This window comes from Nyctereutes procyonoides, unplaced genomic scaffold (genome assembly GCF_905146905.1).
Source record: "Nyctereutes procyonoides isolate TBG_1078 unplaced genomic scaffold, NYPRO_anot_genome, whole genome shotgun sequence".
NCBI classification, from domain to species: Eukaryota; Metazoa; Chordata; class Mammalia; order Carnivora; family Canidae; genus Nyctereutes; species Nyctereutes procyonoides.
In genome coordinates, this window is record NW_026575030.1 from 751,628 (window position 1) to 772,144 (window position 20,517).

Sequence of the window (20,517 nt, forward strand, 5' to 3'; positions counted from 1 at the left end):
AAATCATATCTCATTATGAAAATACTTTGCTACCATATACATTTTCATTATTTCCTTTCTTATGTATGCAAACTTTTTTTTAACTTTACAAAATGTTTTTCCTTAAGGGGAATCTCTAATTGTTTGATTTATGGTGTTAGCAAAGGGCTTGGCTTTCACCCACAGCTTTTCCTTGGTTTCTGTCTTTGGTGTGAACATGTGACTGACCTATCTCCATATTGATGCTTTTAAATGAATACATTGGTATCTTTGGGAGTTTGTTTTCATATCTTTACAAAGAAAAAAAGAAAAAAGTAGGACAAAATTCATTATTTTATTAATTGTTCTATTCTTTTTTATTTTTATTTTTTTTATGGTGAAAAAATTTATATTTAGATTTATAGCCGGCTGGACTCAGTTTATTTTTTTTTAATTTTTTATTTATTTATGATAGTCACAGAGAGAGAGAGAGAGAGGCAGAGACACAGGCAGAGGGAGAAGCAGGCTCCATGCACTGGGAGCCCGATGTGGGATTCGATCCCGGGTCTCCAGGATCGCGCCCCGGGCCAAAGGCAGGCGCCAAACCGCTGCGCCACCCAGGGATCCCCTGGACTCAGTTTAGATGATCCCAATTTTGTTGGCAACATCCAAAGCATCATAGTCAGGAGCCAGTCCAACATATGCTTTCTTCTCTCCATCAGGCCTGATCAAGGTGTTGACCTTGGCCACATCAATGTCATAGAGCTTCTTCACAGCCTGTTTGATCTGGTGCTTATTGGCCTTGACATCCACAATGAACACAAGTGTGTTGTTGTCTTCTGTTTTCTTCATGGCTGACTCAGTAGTTAAGGGGAACTTGATGATGGCATAGTGATCAAGCTTGTTTCTCCTGGGGGCGCTCTTTCGAGGATATTTGGGCTGCCTTCGGAGACGCAGGGTCTTGGGTCATCGGAATGTAGGTGACGTGCGGATCTTCTTTTTTTTTTTTTGACTGCATGCCTTTCAGCACCGCTTTCTTAGCTTTCAAAGCCTTTGCTTTGGCTTCGGCTTTGGGAGGGGCAGGGGCTTCCTTCTTCGCCTTCGGCGCCATCTTCGTGAAAGGGCTCTATGCTTTTTTTTAAAAAAAATTGTTTATTTATGTATTTGAGAGATAGAGAATGTGCAGTCAGAGAGGGACAGAGTAGAAGGGAGAAGGAAGGGAAAAGAATCCAAAGCAGACTTCCCACTGAACTCCAAGCCTGATGTGGGGCTCTATCCCATGACTCTGAGATCGTGACCTGAGCCAAAATCAAGAGTCAGACACTTAACCAACTAAGCCACCCAGGCATCCCTGTTCTGTTCTTTATGCCATATTTCTAAACATTGTTATTTTCTTCCGCATAGGAATTGAATAGCAGCTTTGAAGAATGGGAAAAATTAATGAAAGCTCCAAATTCAGGAGCCACTAAGACTGTCATGGGATTGATTACTCGCATGTTTAAACAAACAGCTATTGCCAAGGTAATCTTTGTTGAGACATCATGTGTTTGTCTTGATACAAATTGTTTAATGTGTTTTAATGCTTTTATTTAAACAGCTTATTTGCATATTGTAACATGCCTTAGCCATTTAATTTTTTAATTCTCTGTTATGGAAAAATTTGGATATATTCTAAGTAAACAATAGTATAATGGAGACCATTATACAGATCTATTTATTGATCCTTTCCAATATATGGGTACACTTTGATGAGGGAATATGATATGCTTTACATGTTCTCATTTAAAGAATATACATATATTCATCTTTGTCATCAGATTTTTCTGTGGTCTTTGCTACATAATTGCCACAAATAATGTTTTTTATTTAAGTCAATCATTTTTAATTGGTGTTATGTTTCTAGTTCCCTACAGAGATAGATGTGCTCATATTGTTTGTCTGAAAGTGCAAATTAGAGGTGTTAGAGTTTTTAATTCTCAGTGTGAATATAAAGTAGGTTCATCACACGTTGTTTTTACTAGCATCGTAGAACTTAGACATGCTAATGAGTGTCACTCCTTTCCAATTCTGAGATTTTTTTATAATTTTTTTTTTACATTCAGGGAAATTTGTCCTTTTAAAATATATAGCTTGATGACGTTTGACAAATACACAGAGTAAGTCGCCAGTACACTCAAGATAAAGGATAAAGTTCATTTGCCCAAAAAGTTCCCTGGTTCACCTTTGTAGTCATCTCCCTCATACCTGCTTTCTGCACCTCTGCAGTCTCAGTTATGCTTTCTATCACTGTAGTTTTGCATTTTCCTAAATGTTCCAAAAATGGAATCAAATAGTATGTAGCCTTATGTCTGGCTTCTTTCATTTAGCAAAAAGCTTTTGAATATTGATCCATGGTTTGCATATGTAATTAGTTTCTTCATTTTTATTTCTGAATAATGTGCCAGTGTACAGATATATACAGGGGTTTTTTTTTTAAGTTTTATTTATTTATTCAGAGAAAGAGAGAGAGAGACAGAGGCAGAGACACAGGCAGAGGGAGAAGCAGACTCCATGCAGGGAGCCCGACATAGGCCTCGATCCCGGGTCTCCAGGATCACACCCCGGACTGCAGGCAGTGCTAAACCGTTGCACCACTAGGGCTGCCCATATAACAGTTTTTTTCCTTCACCAGATAGTGGCCATTTTGGGATCTTCTCAGTTTGGGCCATTATAAGTAAAACTGTTATGATCATTCATGTACAGGTCTTTGTATGAACAGATTTTCATTTACCTGAGTAAATAACTGGGAATGGGACTGTTGGGTCACATGAAAGGCACAGGTTAAATTTTATAAAAAGCTGCCAAATTTTTTTTTCAAGTACTGTGCCATTTTGCATTCCTAGTAGCAATGTATGAGAGTTCCCAGTGATTCTGCATCTTTGTCAGTACTTGGTATTGTCAGTCTTTTTAATTTTAGCTATTTTCCAGGATATGTACTGGTATCTCCTTGTTATTTTAATTTGCCTTCTCCTAATGTCTAATGATAGCATATTTTCATGTGTTTATATCTATAATAGATATCATATATCTGTTATATATCATATAGTCTGTGCATACCAAGTCCATATTTATATTGGATTATAAGAGTTCTCTTTTTTTAAGATTTATTTATTTTAGTGAGAGAGAGCATGGGGCGGGGGAGGTGAGCAGAGGGAGAGGGAGAGAGAGAATCTCAAGTCAACTCCCCACTGAGCATGGAGCCTGATATGGCTCCCATAATTCTGAGATCATGACCTGAGCTGAAATCAAAAGTCAAATGCTCAACCCACTGAGCCACTAGTCACCACAGACTAGTGGTGACTTATATATTATATATAATATATATATTTTTTAATTGGTATTATGTTTCTAGTTCCCTACAGAGATAGATGTGCTCATACTGTTTATATATATATTGTAGAAACAAGTCCTTTAACATATAGGCCTTTTCAAAGTATTTCTTCCAAGTCTGTAGTTTGCTTTTTATTGTCTCGACATTGTCTTTCAGAGAACAGAAGTTTTAAATTTTGAAACAGTCCAGTTTATTATTTTTTCTTTCATATTTTGTGCTATTTAAGTCCTAATTAATTTTTGCTTATTCCATGTTCACAAACATCTTCTACCATGTTTTCTTCTAAAAGTGCTATATCTTTAGCTTATATAAGTAGGCCTAGAACTATTTTGAGTTAATTTTTTTATGTGGTACCAAGTTAAGGATAGAGATCTGGTTGTTTTGGTCTGGGTGGATTTTATTTGCTTATTTATTTTGCGTCTGGATTTTCAGTTTTCAATTAATATTCATTATTGTAAACCATTTTTCTCTCATTGACACATCTTAGCACCTTCATAAAAAAATCATTTGGTCATATATGTGTGGGTCTGTTTCTGAACTCTGGTCTGTTTCATTGACCCATACATCTAATTTGACATAATACTACAGTATCTGGTTCCTGTACCTTTCTAACAAAGCTTGAAATCACATGGTGTTCACTCCTACTTTATTTCAAAATCATTCTGTCTGCTGTAAGTCTTTTGCTTTTCTTTATGAGGTTTAGAATTAGCTTTTTAAGTATGTGCAGTTTTGATTGGAATTGTTTTGAATCTATATATTCATTTGGAAGAATTGACTTCTTAATAGTATTGAATTTCCTGACCCATGGAAAGAGTGTCTTCTTTCATTTCCCCCAGCCATATTTTCTAGTTTCAATGAATACATTTTGCCAGATTTACTCTAGTTATTTCATCTCTTTTTATGCACTTGTAAATATTTCTTTTTTTACTTAAATTCAATTAATTAACATATAATGTATTATTGGTATCAGAGGTAGAGGTCAATGATTCATCATTCTTATATAACACCCAGTGCTCATTATAACACATGCCCTCTTTAAGTCTATCAACCAATTACCCCATACCCCCAGCCCCCTCCCTTCCAGTAACCCTTAGTTTGTTTCCTATGATTAAGTTTCTCTTGTGATTTGTCTCCCCTGATTTCATCTTGTTTTATTTTTCCCTCCCTTCCCCTATAATCCTCTGTTTTGTTCCTTAAATTCTTAAAATCATATGAGTGAGATCATATGATAATTGTCTTTCTCCGATGAACTGATTTCGCTGAGCATAATACCCTCTAGTTATCCACATCATTGCAAATGGCAAAATTTCATTTTTCTGATGACTGAGTAGTATTCCATTATATAGATATACCATTTCTTCTTTATACATTCATCTGTTGATAGACATCTGGGCTCTTTTCATAGTTTGGCTATTGTGGACATTGCTGCTATGAACATTGGGGTGCAGGTGACCCTTTGAATCACTCTACACTTGTATCTTTGCGGTAAATACGTAGTAGTGCAATTGCTGGGTGATAGGGTAGCTCTATTTTCAACTTTTTGAAGAAGAACCTCCATACTCTTTTCCAGAGTGGCTGCACCAGGTTGCATTTCCACCAACCATGTAACAGGGTTCCCCTTTCTCCACATCTGTGCCAACATCTATCATTTCCTGACTTGTTAATTTTAGCCATTCTGACCAGTGTGAAGTAGTATCTTATCGTGGGTTTTTTTTTGTTGTTGTTTTTTGGGGGTTTTGTTTGTTTGTTTGTTTGTTTGTTTGTTTTTTATTCATGAGAGACACACAGAGAGAGAGGCAGAGGCACTAGCAGAGGGAAAAGCAGACTCCACGCAGGGAGCCCAATGCGGAACTTGATCCCAGGACCTCAGAACCACACCCTGGGTTGAAGGCGGTGCTAAACTGCTGATCCACCTGGGCTGCCCTCATTGTGGTTTTGGTTTGTATTTCCCTGATGCTGAGTGATGTTGAGCATTTTTTCATGGGTGTATTGGCCATTTGTATGTCTTCTTTGGAGAAATGTCTGTTCGTGTCTTCTGCCCATTTATTGATTAGATTATTTGTTGCTGTGTATTGAGTTTCATGAGTTCTTTATAGATTTTGGATACAAAGTGCTTTATCTTTTTTTAAAAAAAAGATTTTATTTATTTATTCATGAAAGACACAGAGAGAGAGGCAGAGACGCAGGCAGAAGGAGAAGCTGGCTCCATGCAGGGAGCCCAGTGTGGGACTCGATCCCAGGACTCCGGGATCATGCCCTGAGCCAAAGACAGACGCTCAACTGCTGAGCCACCCAGGTGTCCCACAATGCATTTTATCTGATAAAACATTTGCAAATATCTTCTGCCATTCTGTTGGTTGTCTTTTGGTTTTGTTAACTGCTTCCTTTGCTGTGCAGAAGCTTTTTATCTCGATGAAGTCCAAAAAGGTCATTTTTGCCTTTGTTTCCCTTGCCTTTGGAGACATATCTAGCAAGAAGTTGCTGGGGCCGAGGTCACAGATATTGTTAAGTGTGTTCTTGTCTAGGATTCTGATGGATTCCTGTCTTACATTTAGGTCTTTCATCCATTTAGAGTCTGTTTTTGTATATAGTGTAAGTAAATGATCCAGTTTCATTCTTCTGAATGTGGCTGTCCAATTTTTCCAACACCATTTGTAGAAGATAATTTCCATTGGATATTATTTCCTGCTTTGCTGAAGATTAGTTGACCATAGAGTTGAAAGTCCATTTCTGAGTTTTCTGCTCTGTTCCACTTATTTGTTTGTTTTTGTGCCAATACCATACTGTCTTGATCACAGCTTTGAATAGAGCTTGAAGTCCAGAATTGTGATGCTACTCACTTTGGGTTTTTTTTTTTTTTCAACATTGTTTTGACTATTCGGGGTCTTTTCTGGTTTCATACAAATTTTTGTGTTCCAGCTCTGTGAAAAACGTTGATAGTATTTTGATAGGGATTGCACTGAATGTATAGATTGCTCTAGATATTTTAATATTTGTTCTTCCGATCCATGAGCATAGGACATTTTTCCATTTCTTTGTGTTTTCCTCAATTTCTTTCATAACTGTTCTGTAATTTTCTGAGCACAGATCCTTTTCCTCTCTGGTTGGGTTTATTCCTAGGTTTCTTATGGTTTTTGGTGCAATTGTAAATGGGATCAACTCCTTAATTTCTCTTTCTTCTTTCTCATTGTTAGTGTATAGAAATGCAACTGATTTCTGTACATTGATTTTATATCCTGTACTCTGCTAAATTCCTGTGTGAGTTCTAGCAATGTTGGGTGGAGTCTTTTGGGTTTTCCACATAAAGTATCATGTCATCTGCAAAGAGCAAGAGATTGACTTCTTTGTCGATTCAAAAGATATCTTTTATTTCTCTTTGTTGTGTGATTGCTGAGGCTAGGACTTCTAGTACTATGTTGAACAGTATTGGTGAGTGTGGACATCTCTTTCGTGTTCCTAACCTTAATGGAAAAGCTCTCAGTTTTTCCCCATTGAGAATAACATTCACTGTTGGGCTTTTCAAATAAACACTTTTATTTTATTGAGGTATGTTCCCTCTATCCCTACACTGTGAAGAGTTTAAATCAAGAAAGGATGCTGTACTTTCTCAAATGCTTTTTCTGCATCTATTCAGAGGAACCTATAGTTTTTGTCCTTTCTTTTATTAATGTAGTATATCAAATTGATTGATTTGTGGATGTTGAACCACCCGTGCAGCCTAGGAATAAATCCCATTTGATTGTGGTTAATCCTTTTAATGTACTGTTGGAGCCTCTTGGCTAGTATCTTGGTGAGAATTTCTACATCCATGTCCATGGTCTATAATTCTCCTTTTTGGTGGGGTCTTTGTTTGGTTTTGGGATCAAGATAATGCTGGCCTCATAGAGTTTGGAAGTTTTCCTTCCATTTCTATTTTTTGAAACAGCTTCAGAAGAATAGGCATTAATTCTTCTTTAAATGTTTGGTAGAATTTCCCAGGGAAGCCATCCAGCCCTGGGCTCTTGTTTGTTGGGAGATTTTTGATGACTGCTTCCAGTTCTTTCCTGGTTATAGATCTGTTAGGGTTTTTTATTTCTTCCTATTTCAGTTTTGGTAGTTTCTACATTTCTAGGAATGCATCCATTTCTTCCAGATTGCTAATTTGTTGGCATATAGTTCCTCATAATATGTTCTTATAATGTTTGTATTTCTTCAGTGTTGGTTGTGATCTCTCCTCTTTCATTCATGATTTTGTTTATTTGGGTCTTTTCTTTTTGATAAATCTGGCTAGGGGTTATTGATTTTATTAATTCTTTCAAAGAACCAGCTCCTAGTTTTGTTGATCAGTTCTACTGTTCTTTTGGTTTCTATTTCATTGATTTCTGCTGTAATCTTTATTAATTCTCTTCTCCTACTGGGTTTAGGCTTTATTTGCGATTCTTTCTCCAGCTTCTTTAACTGTAAGGTTAGCTTTTGTATTTAAGACCTTTCCTATTTCTTGAGAAAGTCTTATATTGCTACAAGGACTCTTGTAGGACTTAGGACTGCCTTTCCCTCTTAGGACTGCCTTTGCTTCATTCCAAAGGTTTTGAACAGTTGTGTTTTCATTTTCATTTGTATTGATGGGTCTTGCTATTTTACCCACTCTGATACCCTGCATCTTTTGATTGGGACATTCAGCCCATTTACATTCAGAATAACTATTGAAAGATATGAATTTAGTGCCATTACATTACCTGCAAAGTCTCTGTTTCTGTATATTGTCTCTTCCTTTCTGGCCTATGTTACTTTTGGGCTCTCTCTTTGCGTAAAGGTTTCCCTTTAATGTTTCCTGCAGGCCTGGTTCTGGTTTAGTGATCACAAATTCTTTTAGTTTCTGTTTGTCCTGGAAGCTTTTTATTTCTCCTTCTATTTTGAATGAGATTCTAGCTGGATAAAGTATTCTTAGTTGCCTTTTTTTCTCATTTAGCACCCTATTCAGGGTGAGAAAAATATGCACCTAAGAATACTTTATCAAGGGATATGGTCTATAATTCTTTTTTGGTGGGGTCTTTGTCTGGTTTTGGGATCAAGATAATGCTGGCCTCATAGAGTTTGGAGCCCTTTGGGGGCTTTGGAGCCCTTTTTGGCCTGCCAGGTCTCTGTGGATAGAGCTACTGCCAGTCTAATGTTTCTGCTCTTGTAGGTTAGGGACCTTTTGTCCCAAACTGTTTTCAGTTTCAGTGAATTTTTCTTTGTCTCTGAAATTCGCAAGCTTCACTATTATATGTCAAGGGATAGATAGATAGATAGATAGATAGATAGATAGATAGATAGATAGATATTTCGCATTTTAAGGGAGGTTCTCTGTGCTTCCTGGACAGATTAGAGAAGTTCTCTGCTATAATTTGCTCAAATATACCTCTGTCCCTCTCCTGTTTCCTTCCCCAGATTAGAGAAGTTCTCTGCTATAATTTGCTCAAATATACCTCTGTCCCTCTCCTTCTCTCCTCTTATTCTGGGATCCCAATTATTCTAATATTGTTTCACTTTATGGTATCACTTATCTCTCAAATTCTCCCCTCATGGACCGGTAGTTATTTATCTCTTTTCTCAGCTTACTTATTCTCCATCATTTTGTCTTCTATATCACTAATTCTCTCTTCTGCCTCATTTATCCTTGCAGTTAGAGCCACTTTTTTTTTTATTGCATCTCAGTATTAACCTTTTTTTACTTTGACCTGATTAGTTCTTTTATTTCTCCAGAAAAGGATTCTTTAGTGTCTTCTCTGCTTTTTTCAAGCCCAGCTAGTGTCATCATAATCATTATTCTGAACTCTAGTTCCAATATCTTACTTCTATCCATACTGATTTGGTCCTTGGCAGTCAGATAGAATGTAACCGTAAAGATGAAAATTTAAAAAGACTTTAAGCAGGAGACCCCTGGGTGGCTCAGCGGTTTAGTCCTGCCTTCAGCCCAGGACGTGATCCTGGGGACCCGGGATCGAGTCCCACATTGGGCTCCCTGCATGGAGCCTGCTCCTCCCTCTGCCTGTGTCTCAGCTTCTCTCTCTCTCTCTCTCTGTCTCTCAAATAAATAAATACATATATACATACATAATTTAAAAAAGACTTTAAGCAAATTAAAAGACAAATGAAGAAAACAGAGCAATACACTAGATTATTGGTGTATTTGGGTCTATTAGAAGAAATTACATCTCAAAATTGTTGAGAAAATGAAACATATATATGCAAAAATAAAATTAAATACAATGAAACGATAGGATGTAAATGTAAAAGGAAAAATTTTAAAAGACTGAAAAAAGTTGATAAAATAAGAAATTGGTTCAAAAGGAAAAAGAAAAAAATGAAAATAGAAAGACTACAGAATCATGAGAAAAAAAACCCATGAATTTTATATACTATTTTTCCTAAGCAATGGAGTTTTGCCATTCTCTGTGATCAGTAAACTTGGTCTTAGCTGGGTGTTCTTGCTGATCTTCTGGGGGAGGGGCCTGTTGCATTGATTCTCACAAGTCTTTGCCCCATGTAATTGCACTGCCCTTGCCAGGGTGCTGGGCTAAGTGTAAATGGCTTTGGATTTCTCTATGTGACTTTTGTTCCCTGAAGGCTTTCTGCTCTGCCTTAGAGGATGAGAATGAAAATTGCAGCCTCCCAAGCTCCAGCCCCAGAGCTGAAAGCTCACACCCCCCACTCCTCAGTGTGCCCTCAGGGAAAAGCAGTCAATCACTCCTGTCTCCATGGTCTCAATCTACACTCTGTGCTCACTCAGCAAGTGACCCAGCATTTCAGGGATGTGACCCTGTTTGAAGTCTCCAAACCCTGCATAACCATGCTGCTCCTCCAACAGGGAGTAGGAGTTGTGTATTATTCTGGTTCCGCTGTTTGCTGGGCCTCTGCTCAGAGAATATTTGCCCAACTGTGCCACAGTTCCAGTTTATGGCAACACCGAGCTGAAAGCCCACTCTTGGACTCACTGATTGTGGCTGGCATCACCACTCCATTGCCTGGGAACTCTGCCCCACTCAGGCACTCCCATTGTTTCTGTAACCCCAGGGATCCTGAGACCACACTGTCCCATCTAGGCTTCTGTCCCACTTGGCCACCTGAGCACCTTTCAGGCAGGGACACCCCTCACTGGAGCAGACATCTGAAAGTTCTGATTTTGTACTCCACTGATCTATTACTTTCTGATAGCTGGCTTGTGGAGACTCCCTCCCCCTGCCATTTATCTTCTGATATATTGCCTCTGATTCACTTCTCTGCACCTCCTGCCTTGCAGAAAATGGTTGCTTTTCTGTTTGTAGAATTGCAGCCATTTTTTTCTTAGATCTCCAGTTGAGTTCACAGGTGTTCAGAATTATTTGATAGCTATCTAGCTGAATTCCAGGGAACAGACAAAACTAAGGCCTCCTACTCCTCTGCCATCTTGGGCAAATATCCTGTAACTATTTCTTAAATTAAAATTTCTACTCTTTCATTGCTAAATATAGAATTGTTACCTATTTTTATTTATTGACTTTTTTTTTAAAGATTTTATTTATTTATTCATGAGATACACACACACACACAGAGAGAGAGAGAGAGAGAGAGAGAGAGGCAGAGACACAGGCAGAGGGAGAAGCAGGCTCCATGCAGGGAGCCCGATGTGGGACTCGATCCCAGGTCTCCAGGATCACACCCTGGGCTGAAGGCGGCGCTAAACCGCTGAGCCACCTGGGCTGCCCTATTTATTGACTTTTTATCCTTTAACCTTGCTGAACTCACTTATTAATTCTTATGGAATTTTTGTAAATTCTTTAGTATTTTCTACATAGAACATCTTTTTGTCTGCACATAAAGACACTTCATATATGTAATCTGTATGTCTTTTATTTTTTTCCCTATCACAGTGAAGGAATGCAAATACAATTTTGAATAGAAGTGATAGGATTGGACAGCCTTGCCTTGCTGCCATTCTAAAGGGAAATCATTCAGCCTTTCACCATTAATAATGATGTTATCTTTAAGTTTTTCATAGATCCCCTTTCTTAGGTTCAGAAAATGTTCTTCTTTTATTGAATTTGTTGAGAGAAGAAATGAAACACATGAAAATTTTTTACCTGGTAGAGCAAAATTAGGATGAGGGTAGTTACCATAAATGTGGACAAAAAGAAAATGGCTAAAATTTTAAGAAAATTATAGACTAAGCATGGGGTATCATGACTGTTCAGACTAATAGGGGGTCTTGACACAGCAAGTCCACACTCACTCACAAGCTTTATTTCCTTTGGCCTCTTCCAGGTACCGACTAGAAGATCATAGAGCACCCTATTAGTGGAGCATAAGTACAATAGCCTATCTACTTCCAGAACCTTTCTCATACTAAGTGAAATTGCTCTTGAGTGCTAGTTTGTAACAAAAGCTGTCTGCCCTGCAGGCTAGGCAGAAAACTTTACTGAAATTAGGACCTTGGACTGTTATAAGACAGAGATCCATCAATACTGGAGGAGAGGTAGGAACCTCTGTCCTGCCCAAAACTATCTATAGTGTGGATATGGTATGGTATCAGGGAGAGAAGCAGACACAGTGTAGTGTCAGTGAGAGAGACAGAAACTCCAGGAAAGTGCCACTTTTAAGTAAGGTTCAGCTAGATCAAGGGGCCTGCCTTAAACTAGAGACCTAAATGTCTGCTGCCCCCTACCAAGAACTTAATACTGAGAAATCATCAAGATAAGTCTATCACTGGTGGGGAGAGAGACCATAGTAGAGGCATGCAAGGACTACTGGAAGCTAATAGTTCATCTGAAATACTTAGCAAAAGCTTTGGCATACTTTATCACAAGGTAGAAGCATCTTGTTGCTGGGGGTGTTCAAAGTTTGTAATGTACTAAAGGTAAATGTAACAAAAAGAGAATCCAAATACAGATACAAATCCTTCCCACACTATCACCCTGGCCAAAGAAAGAAAAAGAAAAAAAGCCTATTTCTTGGTGTGTAAATATCAGTTACCTCAGACTGTCTTGTTCTTCTACTCATAATTTCTAGCACATAAGAGCAATTATGAAATAAATGAGAAAGCAATTTTAAAAAACTAATCCAAAGATAAAGCATCAATGAAGCCAAACTGATAAATGACCTAGACTGTAGAACTATTAGACAAGGGCTTTTAGGAAGCTGTGAAGTGTTATATAATCTGGTAGCAAAGATAAACAATATACATGAAAAGGTGGGAATTTTGGAAGAATATGAATATTTTAAAGACAGTAAAATGGAAATGCTATAAATAAAAAACAGAAAGTAAGAAAAAATTATTTCAATCAGCTTATAAACCAATAGAGAAGATAAAATGTAACCGTAAAAGTCTAAATGTCCTGGATATTTATCCTAGAGAAATGAAAACTTAGGTTAACACAGACTCCTTTACGGGAATTTATCTGTAATAACCAAAAACTGGGAAGTAAACCCAGATGTCCTTAAAACAAATTGTAGTATATCCATACAATAGAATACTCAGTTAAAAGGAATGAACTATTGATAAACACAACAAATTGGATGAATCTCAAGGCATTATATTCATTGAAAGAAGCCAGTCTCAAAAGTTTTCATATATCATGACACCATATTTATAACATTTTCAAAACAATGGAATTTTAGTGATAGAAAATATTGTTATATCAGTGTCTTTCCTGGTCACAATATTGTACTATGGCTATATAAGAAATTATCATTAAGGAAGCCATGTTAAGGTCATGCAGGAACTCTATTATATTTGCAGCCTCTGGTATGTCTAAAATTATTTCACAATAAATAGTTTTAAAATGTACATAGAGGGATCCCTGGGTGGCACAGCGGTTTGGCGCCTGCCTTTGGCCCAGGGCACGATCCTGAAGACCCGGGATCGAATCCCACGTCAGGCTCCTGGTGCATATGGAGCCTGTTTCTCCCTCTCCCTGTGTCTCTGCCTCTCTCTCTCTCTCTCTCTCTCTCTCTCATAAACAAAAATTTTAAAAAATAAATAAATAAATTAATTAATTAAATTTACATAGAGTGGACACAATATAGTAACCTAATGCATAAAGCATTCTAAGTTAATCCAGAGCCAGAAAAGAAAGGAAAAGGGACAAAGAACAGCTGGGTCAATCAGAACACAAGATGTTAGTTTTTAATCCAATTCTATTAATAATTATATTAAATGTAAATGATACAAACTCAACAAGTAAATGTTAGGAATTATCATATTGCATAAACCATAGGATAACTGCAAAAAGTTCTAAGTATGAAGGGTGAGAGTGGAAAATGGATGAAAAAAGATAAATCATACAAACAATAATCAACAGAAAGCTGAAGTAGACACTGTAATATCAGATAAAGTAGACTTCAGAATAAAGATTATTGCCAGGATTTGAGGAAATTTATAGTCACTAAGATGACAACATAGATTGTTCCTGACTTTACTGCCCTTCACATGAACAATAACTAACAACTTATTCAGGAGAATCCTAGAACATAGGTGTAAAGCTGAGACATGCTCTTATACCCTAAAGATGAGGACAGACTATATTACTAGGGTAGGAGAAGTTGGCCCCATTGCCATGCTCCCAGGCCAGTACAGTACCACTCAGGGAGATCCCCCCACTGAGCCTCTGGCTCCTCCACAGGAAAAGAAAATCCACTGGGAAAAACTAGCACCACCATTGCCACCCCACCACCCAGCATATAGGTTGCTTTGCCAGAGCCACTACTCTGATCTTTATCCATGGGGATTGCAGGAGAGTTTATGAGGCTCAGCCACTGGGAAACTGACAGTAAGAGAGAAACAGAAAGGAACTTGCAATAACCAGCACATAAATCTTGGCAGATCAAGTTTGTACCTGCAGTGCCCAAGTTACTATCCCATGGGGTGACTTTTCTTGTATGCAGAACCAAATCAGTGGCATACTCTGACCAGGAAGCATGATAGAGTGTAGATTTGCTTGATTCAGATCCTCATATAAGAATTTTTGCCAGCCCTAGAGCCCACTTTCCTCATGCGTAGGCAGGGAGGTGAGTTATAGCCCCACTTGCTGTAGAAAGTGTATCCTGGCCACATCTGACCAGTGGAACTGGTGAAAACATCTGGAATCTGTGCAGCATAGCAGTATTCAAGCCAACAGGCAGGTGGGTCAAGCTGATTGCCCCCAGAGCAAAGTCAATTCCAGACATGAAGCTTACGGTGCTACACACAGACAGGAGCATTAATTCATATCCAAGGCTGACAGTAGCTCCCAAACCTTCCCAGAGAGTCCTTTCCAGAAATTGAGATTTACCTGGAGCAGCCCCTCTCCTTCCAGCTGGTGTAAGGGTGAGACATAACTACTACACCTACCCACTCCAACTCCTGGTCTGATGAGGACTGATGAGAACACCTGGAAGCTATGTAGCCCTGAAGCACCTTGGCCAAGGGTAGGGCAAGCAGAGTTAACAGTTTGCAGGACAAAGCCAGGGACCTATTTGGCCAGAGAATTTGGAGCATGGGTCAATTTGAATTTAAGACGACAAAAAGCTTTACTAGCCTCTTCTGCCATTGCACTCAGGCAAGGAAACTAATTTGCAGCCCCACTCATTATGGAATACAGCCTACTGGATCAGGAAACCTTACCAGAACATGTGGTATCTGCAGAGTCCATCCAACAACCCTGCTTATAGTGGCATTTTTAAAAAGATTTTATTTATTCATGAGAGAGAGAGAGAAAAAGAGGCAGAGACATAGGCAGAGGGAGAAGCAGGCTTCTTATGGGGAGCCTAATGCCGGACTTGATCCCAGGACCCTGAGATTACAACCTGAGCTAAAGGCAGATGCTCAACCATTGAGCCACCCAAGCACCCCCACAGTGGCATTTGAACAGACAATACAGCCTATGGCTTTCTTCATCTCCACAGTGAAGCTGATGGTCTCACCTGACTAATATATACTCCTACCTTGATTTGGGTCCCCAAACAAAGAGCCTTCCAGTCCCTGGGTCTCATCCTCCTGTCCTGCTAGGGCAGGAAGATTAATTCATGACCCCATCTGTTACCGAACATAGTACCCAGACCTGATCATCTAGTCAGCCTGATTAGAGAATTCAGACATCTGTAGAACCCAGTCTACAGCCTTACTTGGGTAGAGAACTAAGCCAACAGTCCAGCTAATCTCAGCCAGTAGCACACTCCCTTATCCTCAGCCTCAGAGATCAAAGAGTTGCCTTGCCACATTCATTTATGATAAATACCTCTCAACAAAGTAGGAATAGAAAGGGACTTTATCATCAGAATAAAAGACATTTATGAAAAACTTAACAATTAACATCATACTTTATGCTCAAAGATTTAATGCTATTCCCTTAAAATCAGGAACAATTCAAGAGTCTGTTCTCACCACTTATGTTCAACAATGTTTGATTCAACATTATTCTTATAACTGTGTAATAAGCCTAGAGAAACAAATATAAGGTACACAGATTGAAAAGAAATAAGTACAATTGTCTATATTCACAGACCACGTGACTGTACATGGGAAATCCAAGAACTCTTCAAGCACTAGAACTGAGTGAATTTATCAAGGTCTTAGAATTCATGTTCAATGTACGAAAATTATTTGTATATACAAGCAATGAAAAATTGGAAATTGAAATTTAGAAAGGGATCAATAAACATGACCTACTTTGGGATAAATTCAACAAAGTATATGCACTGAAAATTACAAAACATCATCTAGAGAATATAAAGCAAACTTAAATCACAAGATAGATCATGTTCATATATTGGAAATTTCAATATTGTTAAGATGCCATTTCTCTGTAAATTAGCTTGTATTTTCAGTGCAGTGCTAATCGAAATCCCTGTAGTCTTTTGTAGAAATTAACAAACAAAAAAAAAAAAAAAGAAATTAACTAACAAGCTGAATGTAAAATTTATGAAGCAGCACAAAGAACTTACTTTAGCCAAATTAATCTTGAACAAAGTTGAAAGATTCACACTGCATGATATACTTACTATAAAGTTATAGTAATTAAGAGTTTGTGATATTGGCATAAGACTAGGCATTTAGATTAGTGAACCAGAGAAGAGAATCTGAGAAAAAAATAGGCCTTCATATACATTGTCAATTGATGTTAGGGAAGGGGATGAGATAACTCAATGGGGAAATGATAGTCTTTTCAAAGAATAGTATTAGGACAGTTGAACATCTTTAGTGGGAAAAAATTAGCCTTGAACCATTATTTTGCACCATTCATAGAAATTAACTTGAAGTTGGTTATAGATTCAAATATAAAAACTGATTTATAAAACTATGTTTTAAAGATTTTATCTATTTATTTTTTAAAGTAAGCTCTTTGCCCAACATGTGTCTCAAACTTATGACCTCAAGATCAAGAGTCACATGTTCTACTAACTAAGCCAGCCAGGCACCCTAATTTATAAAACTTAATTGTATACATGCATAAAAATATTGTCAACCTTTGGGTCGGGACATTTTTTTAGGTAGGATGCAAAAAACACTCTAAAGGAAAAAATGGGACTCAAAACTTTAAAACTTACGGTGTTTTTGTTAAAAGGTATGGTATACAAAACATACTGTTTTGAAAATGAAAATGTAAAATGTAAATTAGAAGAAAATATTTGCAGTACATTCTTCCTGCTTCATTTTCCTATGTTAAAATTTTGGGTTTGATCAGTGTTCATTGTTTACAATATGATGACTTTGTTAAACATTTCACAGTTAAGCTATAATTACATTTCTTTTATTTTACAACTGTTGTTTTTCCTAGATTTAATAGCTGGGTTTTTTTTGTTTGTTTGCTTGCTTGCCTAGCTTAGCTTTCTTAGTACTGAATACTGAGTACAGAAGCTTGCTTAAGGAAAAAGTGTATATATAAGAACCTGTTAGAAAATTTCTTATCTATGGTGAGAAACCCTAGTTTGATGTCAGAGAAATGTCAATAGTCAAAAGAAAGTTGGCACCTAATTCCAAAGATCCTTGAAAGAAATGGAAGGTCAGTTGTCCACAGATCGAAACATGATTCCAAAGATTAATGGCAGCAGAAAACTAACCCTTGCTACCCCAATTTCTATTTTAGTCATTTTTTTATTCCCTATCTATTAGAACCTCTGTCCTTAACCACCTGTGTAAACTGGAACTGTATATTTCTATTCTGGGCTGCAGCCAGAAGTCATTAGTTCATGGCATTATTGAGTTGGAATTCGTAACACATTTTCCCCAGAAACATTAGTGATGATATCTTATAGTCAGGGGCTTTAGTAACTATAAATCATACAGTTTATCTACATTATAGATGAAATAGATTTTGGGGGAAGTAGCTAGTTAGAGACTGTGTGTAATATTCTATAAGAAAACGCGTTTCATTCAGGGTACTCGCAAACCAATTTATAAATGGACTTTTGGAATTCCACAGTTTACAGATTGGCTATTGTGTTGTAATGCATTCTAGCATTGAGATTTCTTTCTTTGGTTATGTGGGTTTTTTTTTTATTTATTCAACAGATATTTATTGAGTGCCTATTGTTTAGAAAGGATTATGCTTGGTGATGGGGAGCAATGTAAACAAGGTACAGTGTTTCTCTCTCAAGGAACTTGCAGTCTATAAAAGAGGACGGATTTAAAATAAATGTTCAACTACAGCACACTATATTTAGTATTTAAATTAAAAACCGATGTTATGGGAGAACTTGGAAGAAGACACTTGACCCAGTCTCGGGAGTTCAGGAAAGACATCCCAAGGAATGAACAAGGAAAATGTAGCCAACTAGAGTGAAGTGAAATGGGAAGGGGATGGCGTTGATGGAATGTATGTCAAGACAGATAAATTGGGCAAACTCACAAAGATTAACCAGAAATGACATACTTAGAAAAGTAGGTCATCAGAACTAAAAGCATAAAGTGTCAGGAAGGAATTCTAGGAGTAGGATGGAGATCACAGAGAGCAGTAACCCCATCATAAAGGTCACAATTCATAGTTTATAACTTATCATAAGGTTCTGAGCAATTAAGTATAGTGGAGTAGAGTAAAATTTGTGCCTTGGGAAAAGAACTGTAGCTATGTAGAGAATGCACTAGAAGAAACAATCCAGTAGGGAGAGAATCCAGTTGAGATGCCACACTTGTAGTCCAGGCTAATAGTGGTGACACTAAACTAAGGAACTGAAAGAAAAATAATCAATGTTACTGGTAAAAAGTCAAATAGTGAAGGCTCCCAGATAATTAGAATTACTTTTCTTCTTCTCTGTCATTATTTTTATTGCTTTGTCATATCTGTTGAGAATACAATGGATGAAAATGGACAAATTCTCTAGATTTAGGATCAGGAAAGCACTCTCCTAGGAAAAAAACACAGATATAAGTGGTATGGTTTGGTCAACTCAGTTATTTCCTGGTACATTTTTAGAGAAAAACCATTTTAAGAGAAATACCAGTACTTTTTCTATGAAAATGATTAAACCAACCCATAATTTTTAGTTTCCTGTTTCTTTGGAAATGACAGCATTCCTTAGTGCCTTAAAAACTTTTTAGAAGGTATACTAAACACGTTTCCATTATGCACAGAATGCATTTCCTCTTTGCTGTCTTGCCTCAGCAACTTAACACAGGTAGACTCCTATTTATAATACTCAGTGATATATAATGAGGCCACTGCAGTATTCCCTGATGCACAAGGATTGGGATGTTGTCAGACTGAAGAGTACCGTGTCCAGTGCCAGTTCTTTTGTGTAGGAAAGGGACTTTGACTCTAAACCAGACACATCCTGCGTCCTGTTCGTTGATGAGGAGATGGTCAGTAATAATAAAGTACAAATAAAACAACAATGTTATCATTTTAGAGGAAGAGATAGCTATATGGCCATAGGGAATGAGGGAAGGCCTTAATAAAGATACAATAAATAAAGAATAAAAGGAGCAATAATCCAGGCAGCCCCGGTGGCGCAGTGGTTTAGCACCGCCTGCAGCCCAGGGTGTGATCCTGGAAACCCAGGATTGAGTCCCATGTCGGGCTCCCTGCATGGAGCCTACTTCTCCCTCGACCTATGTCTCTGCCTCTCTCTCTCTCTCTCTCTCTCTCTCTCTCTCTTTCTCATAAATAAAAAAATAAAAAATAAATCTTTAAAAAATTTTTTAAAAGGAGCAATAATCCACTTGAAAAGGAAGAGTTGTACAAGGTTTTTGAGGTAGTAGGAAGGGTTAAGTTTGGAATCACAGGTGAAGAGATTTGCCTTAGAGAAAAGAAGAAATACCTCTCTTGTTACAAAGGGAAAGAAAATGAGGATGAGTGAAAGTAACAAAAGCTAAAAATTTTCAGATGATGAATTCTCTTTTCTCTGTGCAGTGGGACATTTGAAAGCCAATAAGCATGGGTTCTGATGTGGAGGAAAATATTTAAAGGTTGAAGTTGTTTTTGTAGTTTGCTAGGGGAAATACAGCAATAATAAGAACTAACCTTTTTACAATGCATACTATGGTCCAAGCACTATGACATGCATATTTTATGCACTAAGTCATTTAACTCTCATCACTACTCCTTGAGGAATAGGTACTGTTTGCCCCTTTTAAAGATGGAGAAACTAAAACACAGAGTTTAACTGACTTGGCCAAGGATTCAGATTGAAAATGATAGAGGCAGGATTTGAACCCAGATAGTCTGGCTCCAAAATACATGTACTTGGCCATCACTGCTGTAGGATAACTGAATAAATTTAATATCTGTTAGTGACCCTGGGTTTACGGTGGTGTCTTTTTCTTATTAGTGATTTTTAAGCATCCTTGTGCAAGCATGGAGAATATTTAGAATTTAAAATTTTATATGTTCTATGTGTTATGATTTTTAACACCCAAATAAGATTTATTCATGCTTATGCTATGATAGTATAAATTTGATCACTTTATTGACATGGCCAGTAGGTAAAGTTTAGAAAGAAACTGAAATTTTTTTTAAACTTGAATTTAATTTTAAAAGAATTAGATTAACTGAGGGGAATCCCTGGGTGGCTCAGCGGTTTAGCACCTGCTTTCGACCCAGGACATGATTCTGGAGTCCCAGGATTGAGTTCCACATTAGGCTCCCTGTACAGAGCCTGCTTCTCCCTCTGCCTGTGTCTTTGCATCTCTCTCTCTCTCTTTCTCTCTCTCTCTCTCTCTCTCTCGCGCGCGCGCGCTCTCTCACTCTCTCACTCTCTCACTCCCTCTCTGTCTCTCA

General features: G+C 37.6%; 1 protein-coding gene across 2 annotated transcripts in view; it reads left to right on the forward strand.

Moving 5' to 3' along the window:
• The window catches only part of ZRANB3 (zinc finger RANBP2-type containing 3), a 313,553-nt gene that overhangs the window by 223,265 nt on the left and 69,771 nt on the right, over nt 1–20,517 (forward strand). For both annotated transcript variants that reach the window (XM_055316358.1, XM_055316357.1), the window contains one exon: nt 1,363–1,479. In XM_055316358.1, coding sequence (XP_055172333.1) covers nt 1,363–1,479 — 117 coding nt within the window. The remainder of the gene's footprint in view (nt 1–1,362; nt 1,480–20,517) is intronic.